The 10,672-nt window shown below is 37.6% G+C and overlaps 1 protein-coding gene across 1 annotated transcript in view; it reads left to right on the top strand.

The window, feature by feature from the left end:
- The window catches only part of LOC109843665 (trafficking protein particle complex subunit 11), a 10,265-nt gene extending 629 nt beyond the window's left edge, over positions 1–9,636 (top strand). Inside the window, 8 exon segments of the mRNA XM_020412621.1 lie at positions 839–900; positions 1,304–1,418; positions 1,664–1,787; positions 3,541–3,621; positions 4,859–5,200; positions 5,880–6,037; positions 6,116–6,951; positions 7,771–9,636. Coding sequence (XP_020268210.1) covers positions 839–900; positions 1,304–1,418; positions 1,664–1,787; positions 3,541–3,621; positions 4,859–5,200; positions 5,880–6,037; positions 6,116–6,951; positions 7,771–9,242 — 3,190 coding nt within the window. The 3' untranslated portion in view covers positions 9,243–9,636.

Genomic DNA, 10,672 nt, shown 5'->3' with positions numbered 1-10,672 from the left:
CCTTGGAGATAATCTGGAGTTTTTCAGCTCTTACTCACGGATTTTTTTGTGTGGGTGTAACTTGTAGTATTTTCCCCTCTCTTTTCTTTTCTTATCTTTCTTTCTTTCTTTTTTCTTCTTTTTTTGCATCAAATATCGTACAGCTTATACCCAAAGGGGGCAAGTTGAAAACTTGAAATGGCCCTGTCATTATTCTCCCAAGTAAAAGCTGTTGGGTTAGATTATAGCACCGTCTACAGTGGGGATGCTCCAAGTTGATATTTCTCCCCTTATTAATTGATGGGTGTTTGGTGGAGGAGATCTACATATCCGAGAGATTAGATGAGTGCTCAAACCGACTCGTACACCCTTGTTAGTGGAAAAAAGTTCTTGCAGATTAAAAACAATAATGTCTGTATATAAAGTAAAAATCCCCTTTCCTGCTTTTGTTTATCTTTCAGATTACGAGAAGCTACTGTATCAGTGTTGTTTGCTTGACTACCTTAATGTTTTAATCTTCAATTAGTGTAATAACAGAAAGTTTTTGGGGGTAGGATGCTCAGACCCCTTTTCTCCTTCACTTTAGTTTACAACATCTCCTTTCCGACAGCGACCATCATGACCTTTTTTTACTACCCAGTTTGGTTTGTTCTGCCGGTAGACCTGGACGGTCTTTCATGGCTTAGGATTAGTAAGTTTAGCGGTTGACATACAAAACCTATCGACATTTTCGTACTTTCTGTTCCATGAATATGGTTTCCATCTTTTTAACTTCACGTACTGTTTTCATAATCTATAGTGTTAAAACTTAACATTCTCCTCTTTTACTTTCTGATTTTAAAACCTATCTTGTGAGCAGATCTGCAATTCATGGGAGGAACATCAAACTCATTGTTGTGCTCGTGCAGAGGACTACTCATGGTAAGAGATTAGCGTAACTACACTCTAAAGTATAGAGTCTAAGCAGAAAGAATACATTTAATTATAAAAATTGCCAGCAGATTGTAAAATAGTGGAGACAAAACAATCAGGGATATTGATACATGTCCTACATGGTCTCTACACGGAGATAGCTTGAGGTGTTTCTGCTCTGCAGAGCAACTGTAAAAGTGGCATTCAAGATAACAAGATTTTGCACAGTACTAGAAATGTCCTACATATTCTCTTGCGCTTTAATAAATTGTTCATACATAGTGAATTTCAAATCCACCAGCTTATTTATGTGTCATACTTAAATAAGCTCTATTTATCTTCCTGTTAAAGTTTGTCAACTCTAGTTTCAAAATTTGTGAATGACGATGATGATCTTATGTGGTGTATGCAGAAAATGTTAGCGAAGATCTTCTGGTTGCATTGAGGAAGCGTGCAGAGATAGACTCTAAATACTTTCTTCAGTATGTACAAGATGATGCATCAGAATTAAGTCAATCGCTGAACAGGTTTGTAGAAAAATTGACGTACGTTTGTTTTGTGTGCTTATTATTTTTTTCATCTTTATGGATATGTTAAAATCACAGATGAGTCATTTTTCTTCATGTTGATTAGACTTTATGCAACTTTTGTATTATTTAACTGATTAATAAAGCTAGCTACAGATTGTAGGCATAAGAATAGCAATTTATGTTTGGAAAGTGGTTTCAATGGCATATGGTGATCGTAATATCTCATTGTCAATTATATGCAGGTTGGCAGGCCTATTTGCAGACTTGTGTATCACATACTATAGGGAGGAAGGGCGAAGGATAAGGACCCGCATAGACAAGAGAAGTATTACTTCTGCAGAGCTTTATATTCGCTATTGCTTCAAGGCAAGGACGATAAGCAATATATTCAGCATAACATTTTTGTGTCGTACATATTCAGAACCAATGTGCATGTTTATCGCTCTTTGTTTCATGATCATAATATTTGAGTGCTTTCGACTTCATTCTAGTTTCATCAGATATTATTATGTCCGCATCTATTGGTTTCTAACTCATTTTTTTTCCATATTGTATCACATGCATTTCATTTTCATCGTTTTAAGCCTGACTTGTTGACACATTTGAGTACCTTTAAAATTTAAAAAGTGAAAATTAACAAAGAAGTTATTTACAGTTTCAAAAAACTGCATACCTCCATAATGTTATTGGAACGTAAAGCTTCACTTACAATTGTGTGTTATGTGGTAAGTGACAAATTCTTAGGCATATGTACATTTAACATTAACCTTTTTATACTAAAAATTGGTGTTCATTGGAGCTTAAAGCGAGTTCATATTTTGATGATATGATCCACCAAAGAATATATGCATCTACAGGGCCCATGGGCTCAGGCTCTTAGCTACTCAGGACCCAAACAAAAAGTTGTTAGGAGATTGTCTGAATTCTGCCTTTTGGTTGGGATTCAGCTCAAGCATGCCTTTAATCCAGCTCAGCTTATGCTGGCTCATTCATGTTCTGGCTAATTGTCAACCCTATAAGCAAAGCTATGCAATATTACTTTCTGATCTTCGAAAGGTTAAAATCTTTGCATCTGGAGGTACGGTTTTGAAAGAAAAACTGTGGACTCCTATGGTTTCCTCAAAACTGTGGACTCCTATGGTTTAACCTATGTGATATTAAAAAAAGGCATAATATATATTGATAACCACCACACAAACTTTTCATTGGTGATAACCACTTCATGAAAGTTCTCTTATAATCTTATTAACATTCATAATGTCAAAAAATGTATGTCATGAGGCACAACGGACAGATTGGTATGGATTTTATGCTGTGTGAAAATGGAGGGTCCCGCAAAATAAACTCTACAGTCTGGGATACATCAAAGGTTCTGGTTAGGGAAGGTCTTGTGCAGTCACTTTAGAGCTGCTAGCCTCTAAAGGCCAGGCAACAATTCTCATGTCAAGTCGAAACACTATGACTTAGCCAATTTTTTTTTGTAGTACTTGGGTATTTTGGATCATCTTTGGCATTCATTTTTAACTCTTAATTACTAATTCATGATTTGTTGACATTTAATTGATGAACTTTCATCTATAATTCTAAGTGGTATATTGTGATCATATTATGTAACCAAAACAAAATAATAACCAAAATTTAATATGTGTAAGGTTTAAGGCATTCAACTCTCGAAACTATAATTTAACCAATGGCCCGATGAATAACCAGACGATGACATGCACATCAGGAATCAACTCAAATAGAAAGTAAGTGGTGGCAACCTCAGTGAAACATACTTACGTACAAATATACCTTGTTGGTGACATTTCAGGCCATTTGCTTCTGCTTTGCCTGTTATCTGTTCTTCAGATGCCTGAACTTCGAATCACCTCAAGTAAATTACTTGTCCATGTACTCCACTAATATTGCCTATGAGGTGGTTATGAAGTTGTGCCTGCCATAAATTATTGTTGATACCTCAGATACTTGAACCTTCTACTTTGGTCTTATATCTGTCACGTTCTTAGGTTATTTTCCATAATGTTTATTTCCAGCAGGCCCATAATCATTAATATATTTCATTATTAGACTTCAACGGAAGTTTTAATTGCCTGTATGTTTTCTTGACTAATGCCAGGTTGCTGTATATGCGGAGTTTAGAAGAGATTGGGCAGAAGCATTAAGATGTTATGAAGATGCCTACCACGCCACACGTGAGGTACATGATCTTTATTGACATAACCTAATATTCTTTTGAATTTTTTACAAATTATTTTTGACAAGTAGCTACCTGAATCTTTGTCTTGTGATATATTCTTTAACAGACAAACCACCATATTTCTCAGTTTCTATGAAGGATCATTTTACCACACATAATTCCAATATATGGTTAACTCAACCTATGCATTAGTTGTTAATTTCCCTTTTTCACAGTTTTCCAGCATTCTAGTGTAGCACATTATTATTATTATTTATAAGCTGATTGCGAAGTTTGTTTTGGAGCATATGGTTGTCGGACATGTCTATTGTATTCGATCATCACCTTCATACCAAAAAAGGTTCATTTTTATGTTTCGTGACTTTCACTTGCGTGTGTGCGCACACTTGTGTGTGGTGCTTTTTTCTTTGTGGGGGGGGGTGAGTGTTGGGGGGGGGGGGGGTATGGTAATGAGTACCCCTTGTCCGCACAGCAAAAATTTATTTGTATTGAGAAGAGGGCCACTAGGTTATTTCTGTATGGTTGATGTTGGAGGTTGTACTTTCTGCGCTTTCAGATAATACGGCAAAATATGAGTTATGCTTCGTTAATTAATTTGAGTGTTGAAGTATGCATAGAATCTCCTGATTTTGATCAGATTAAAACAGACAAACAATCTTGTAGTCATGAAGAAATGTTAGTGTACGCTAATTGATTTTGCTCAGTTTTAATAGACTAGTAATATTCACATTTCTAAACTCAATCTTAAATAGGCATTTATCCTTCTTTTTTTACTTTACATTAGTATGCTGGATCTTACTTGCATAGTTTTGGGTGTATGCAACATAGTAAATTTCAGAAGTCAGTCATAGGCTACAGAGTACCGAGGAGGTACAGTTTTAAGTTTCTATGTTTCATTTTTTGATGGTTGGGGGTTATAGAGTCCTTTGCATTAACAAAGAAATTAATATACACTTGGAATTTTTGCCACTATTTCAATAAGCGGGATCTTGGAGTGCTTTCTCAGTAAGTTATGACAAATTTATTATGAAGTGTAAAACTGACATCTGAAGAGTACTTTTGTGCTACCTCGGGGAATAAATCTGCTTGCCTGTCTTCTAGTTCTTATCAGGATTCACAGATTTGTATAAGATTAAAGCTGACCAGCAAGCTTGTTTCCATGAGCAGTGTTAGTATGCAGTAGTTTCTGTTGCTCAGTTTTAAGTAATCAGTTAAAACTTCATTCTTTTAAATTCAGATGATTGGGACATCAACGAGGTTGCCCCCTATCCAACGCTTAGTTGAAATAAAAGCTGTGGCCGAGCAGTTGCACTTCAAAGTGTCAACCTTGCTGCTCCATGGTGGAAAATTGGCAGAAGCAGTTACTTGGTTTCATAAACATATATCAAATTATCAACGGCTCAAGGGAACAGCTGAAGTTGCTTTTCTTCATTGGGAATGGTTTAGCAGGCAGTTCTTGGTATTTGCAGAGTTAATGGAGACAAGCTCAGCAGCTATTCCGGACAATTATTCTCTCCGTTTTGGCACATCAGACAATCAGCTCACTGAGTGGGAGTTTCAACCAGCTTATTATTACCAGGTGCTACACCTATTAGCGAAAAGTTTATTCTGTTTGTTCTTTTTTTAATAATTTGCTTCACGGCTATATTTCTACCTTTATGTTTTTGTCTTGAACATTCTGCTATCAGATGTTAAATCTAAGGTTGCTCCGTAAATATTGAAACAGGAGCCCTCTTTATAGTCCTGTAATTGATACGAAGGTGAAAAAAGTCAGTGGGAAATCCAAACTGTGTTTTCTTTTGATTTTCTCCTGAAAGTAAAGATGATCTTGATAAAAAAGAACTGGAAGCTTTCTTTCTATATCCTGGTTTCTTTTCCTTCCCATAATATTATTATCAAATGTTATTTAACGAATTTTTATAGATAAGTGAGTTTTTTCCCCTCCCGATTAAAAGATGATTGTGTTTGGGTGTTGATTTGCTAGAAACATACATTTTTATAAATCGTGTCTTTCACTATCAGCGCTCCTAGTTTTCAGCAACCCAGCATGTTTACCTTTCATTTTCTCGTGTTTCCCTGTAACCAAACTACTGTCTAGTCTTCGGGTAAAAAAGTACTTCCCACTATCTGTGAAAGGGGAATAGATACCCTTTTCTACTGTTAGAAAAGTACTTGACAATTGTCTTGTGATATGTGGAAGTAAACCTGTTATAGGTTCTTATTTTCCTTTTCATTAACAGTTGTTCTTTTGGTGACAGTTCGCAGCGCATTACTTGAGGGAGAAAAGGAATTGTTTGGATGCCTCTTTGTCTATGGGAAATTCAGTCGGAAGCAATCCAGAATCCGTGATGCCTTCAGCATTTGTTGGCCAATTTGCTCGGTTATATGAGGAAGGTGATTCAGTAACAATGCTTCCGTAAGTCTCTGAGACCAGCTTTGGAAGATTGTGATGTTTCAAATGCAGATTTTGACAATTTTCATGATGATTTTTTAGACTTTCAGATGTCGAGTATGTAAGCTATGCTCTTGCAGAAGGGCAGAGGTTTCAAGATTCAATTGAGATCATCGCTCTGTTCAGAAGAGCTAGTGAGTCGTTTAGCAGCCTTAAAGCTCTGAGGACATCTTCTTATTGCAATAATAGAATGGCTAGGGAGTATTTTGCTACAGGGGATTTCGGCAATGCAAAGCAGCTATTCGATGGTATTGTGGGTCTTTATCGGCAAGATGGATGGGTAACTTTGGTGTGGGAGACCTTGGGTTATCTAAGAGAATGCGCATGGAAACTGGGTTCACCAAGGGATTTCGTCGAATACTCCCTTGAAATGGCCGCATTGCCCATATTTTCTAATGGTGGATTGCAGAGCATTGAGTGCAAGAGCAAATATGGCCCTGCTGGTCTTGCAACTCTTTCACGGAGAGAGATGATACAGGGTGAGGTTTATAACCTCATAAAAGGTACTCATTCAAGTGATGGGAACGATAACGTCTTGGTGTCTGAAGATCAGCCTCTCACTCTTGAGGTTGACCTTGTAAGCCCACTTAGGATGGCGCTTCTAGCATCTGTTACCTTTCATGATCAATCGATCAAACCAGGTATATCAACGTTCATCACTGTGTCACTTCTCTCCCAACTCCCACTTCCAGTTGAGATGGATGAGTTAGAAGTTCAGTTCAATCAGGACAGTTGTAACTTCAGGATACTCAGAACTCAGGAAGAACTCTCCTCCGCGAACTATGGCATTGAAGATCAGGGCACCCGGATAGAGACTGTTCCAACTCTTATGTTAACGACGAACAAGTGGTTGCGTTTAACTTATGAAATCAGATCAGGTAAGCTTTTTTTGCTCTTTATATCTATCGCTTGATAGCAGGTTCGGTTTAATTTATGAAGCTAAAGCGACAGTTTGGACAAAACTTCTCTGACATGAGCCAAAAATTATATTTATTTTCTCTCATCTTGCTACAAAGAGATTCTCTAAGGAGTATTAGTAAGGCAGATCATGTGTAAAATATGATAGAGGTAATTGCGAATAGACCATTTGTAGCTTCGTCCAATTGCGAATGGACTCCCTGTAGGCTGTAGTTTTATTTGTGCGAATAGACCGCCTGAAGTATTGGCCCATGTGCGAATACACCCCCTTAATGTTTTCAACTCTTTTGCGAGTAAAAAAAAATTAGTAATTGGGGACCTATCCTCACCAATAGAACTATAAGGTGCATATCTGCCTCCACGAAACCTTTTTGACTATTTTAAGAGGTAAAAAAATTCTCTCAGGGGTCTATTTGCACAAACAGAACTATGAGGGGTCTATTCGCAATTGGATGACATGGGGTCTATTCGCAATTAACCCTATACAATATGAAAGTTCTTAACCTTGTGAAGCATAACATTGTTTGTCAGTATTTTAGTATCTAACTTTATGCATTAAAATCTAAAACAATGATTCTCAATAAAAGCCAAAAGGGTCATTATTTTAGTATCTAACTTTATGTTTTTAATGTAAGCCAGAAGGAATCAGCTTTGATGCAAATATTAATTCCTATATTCATGGTTGTCAACGTCATATAGTTATGCTTGTACAAAGCTTATACACACGGCTATACACTCAAAGCTCTTGAAAATTTATAGCTGCATTTGTATATGTGCAGAACAGAGTGGAAGGCTTGAATGCGTGTCAGTGACAGCTAAAATAGGAAATTGTTTTAGGATTTGCTGTCGAGCAGAGAGCCCTGCTTCAATGGAAGAGTTGCCACTATGGAAGTTTGAGGACAGGGTAGAGACTTTCCCAACCAAAGATGTCGCTCTCTCATTCTCAGGCCACAGATTTATTCAGGTCGAAGAGCCTGAACCTCAGGTTGATCTCACCTTAATATCTTCTGGTCCTGCATTAGTTGGTGAAAATTTTGTCGTTCCTGTAACAGTGGCCTCCAAAGGCCATCAGATTCACTCTGGGGAGCTCAAAATTAATATAGTGGATGCAAAAGGAGGTGGTTTGATAACGAGTCCCAGAGATCCTGAGCCCTTTTCTTCCATCAGCCATCATGTCGAGCTCATGAGCATCTCAGGGAAATTCGAGGAAGATAAATTGCAAAATAATTCTGACAACATTAAGAAGATTCAGCAGTCATTTGGAGTTGTCTCTGTCCCAGCTTTAGAAGCAGGTGAGTCGTGGTCCTGTAAACTGGAGATCAGATGGCATAGACCCAAATCAGTAATGCTTTATGTTTCACTTGGTTACCAGCCAAACAACTTAGGTACGACATTGCAAAGAGTTAATGTGCATAAGAGCTTGCAGATTGAAGGGCAAACTCCATTGGTCATTAGTCACCATTTTATGATGCCATTCCGAAGAGAACCTTTGCTACTCTCAATATTGAAGCCATCACCTGGTTCTGAGCAGAAGGTGTCATTGCCTTTGAATGAGAAAAGCATCCTCATCGTGAGTGCTAGAAACTGCACTGAGGTCCCTCTATGGTTCACATCAATGTCTATTGAATCAGACAATGACGACGAAGTTGGATGCTCTTGCTCAGTGAGTGGTGGCGCTCCTTCTGAGCCTGGCTTTCTTAGTCCTGGTGAAGAGTTCAAGCAAGTTTTCTCACTCACTCCTCAGGTTGAATCCCCAAATCTTTGCTTGGGCGCCATTTACCTAAGGTGGAATAGAGATTTAGGTTTTGATCAACATTCAAATTCTTTTGTTGTCACAAAAGAAAATTTGCCACCTGTAAGAGTGGAAAAGCCTCCATTTGTTGTAAGTTTAGAATGCCCTCCTCATGTTGTTCTTGGAGTCCCCTTCTCATTCTATGTAAAGGTCAGAAACCTCACAAGCTTGCTTCAGGATGTCAAGTACTCGCTTGGGGATTCTCAGAGCTTTGTGTTTGCTGGAGCTCACAGTGCCGCAGCCTCCATTCTACCAAAAGCCGAGCACATAATCAGTTACAAGCTTGTGGCGTTGGGTTCAGGCCCACAACAACTGCCACGGATCACAGTGACTTCTGTCAGATATTCAGCTGCACTCAATCTTTCTCTTGCAGCAGCAACTGTTTTTGTCTTCCCTTCAGAACCCTGTTTTGACACAAACAGAGCAATTAAGGAGTTCGAGTCTGCTTCTCTCGATTGAAAACCTGTATTTGATTGTAAATCACTCTCTGTCCGGTTGAGGACGCTAAATTGTGGTCTTCTTTCAGCTGGATCGGCATGCCTGAACGATCATGATGTCCATGCCAAGGTGAGGGCTTGTACAATCTACACTGTAATTTGCAATGGTACTTTGTGTTTATAGTGATTTAAGTCATCATTGTAGTGTTGGTTACATTGTTGGATTTGTCTGGGGATGGTTGATATAGAGGCTGCATTGGCCAGAACATAGATGTCTTTTGGGCTCTGATGTCATTAGAAATTTATGGGGATAGGAATCTTGTTGTTGTGGTTCTACATGCTGTATTATCTGCTTATTTAGTTTCTGTGCTGGGACTTATTTGCTTTTGCGTGTTTTATGTGACACAATTTGCTAATATGTCTGAAATATGAAGCATGGATGCCGATAAGAGATGCATGTATGATACATCTAAAATCAAATATACTTGCAAAGCCGTCATTCTTGTACTTCACTTTTTTTTTTCCAACTTTTAAACATTAGGTATATCTAAGATATATCCTTGAAACATCTCACGCTGCCAATATTGGATTTACATTAAAAGGTGTACTTGACATGCATCTATCAAGTGTTAGATCATCCAAGTGTCGGACACGTATCCGATTACTGTGTGCATCCTTCGTTGAAGCATTGATGGCAGTGTTATCAATGGCACAATAATTTCATTTTCTCTGGAAACAGAATTTAAAAAAAAAAAAGTGAAAAAGGTATTGAATTGTAAGTTCCAAAGATGAAAGCATTTAAAGTTGTACGTCACTCTCTTTATCTTATGCAGTGCTTGAATCTAATTTCACAGAAGACATTCTGTTGGTTTTTTGCTTTCAGAGGTTTAGATACAGCCAGATATAAGAATCTGGTAGGGTTTTTTTAGGAGTTGGCACGTGTGCTTTTGGCCTTCTTGTTGTTGGGTAGGGTACCGTCTCAAAGGATGACTAACAAATAAACAACGGGTGCTTGTATTGTATTCTGTTCACTTTTTACTCCCACAGAAATTGTTAGATTCGGAATTTTCCTCTAAAAATGTGCATTTTTATTTTTACTTTTTTACTTTTTTTTTGTATTTCGGTCGTAAGAAATGGATGTTACGCGGCAATCAATGCTGTCTCCCTCGTTCACGTCTCTAAGGGCCCGTTTGGTTGGTTTCCTAAAAATCAAGAAAAGGAAATAGGTACAAGGAAATTAATAAAATAATATTTTTATCCATTTCCATCTCTAAAACTCACACATAACATCTAATAAAATATTATTTTTATCTTTCAACTCATCTCATTTCATCTCCTTTCTTACATTTAAAAATAAACCAAACACAAGAAATGTGTCACATCATCCAACTCATCACAACTCATCTTATCCCATTTTTAAAAATCACACACATCATCCAATAATATTGTGAC

The sequence above is a fragment of the Asparagus officinalis genome, chromosome 5 (genome assembly GCF_001876935.1).
Source record: "Asparagus officinalis chromosome 5, Aspof.V1, whole genome shotgun sequence".
In the NCBI taxonomy this organism is placed as follows: domain Eukaryota; kingdom Viridiplantae; phylum Streptophyta; class Magnoliopsida; order Asparagales; family Asparagaceae; genus Asparagus; species Asparagus officinalis.
Note: the sequence above shows the minus strand (reverse complement) of the source record. Positions and strands in the feature narration are given on the sequence as shown.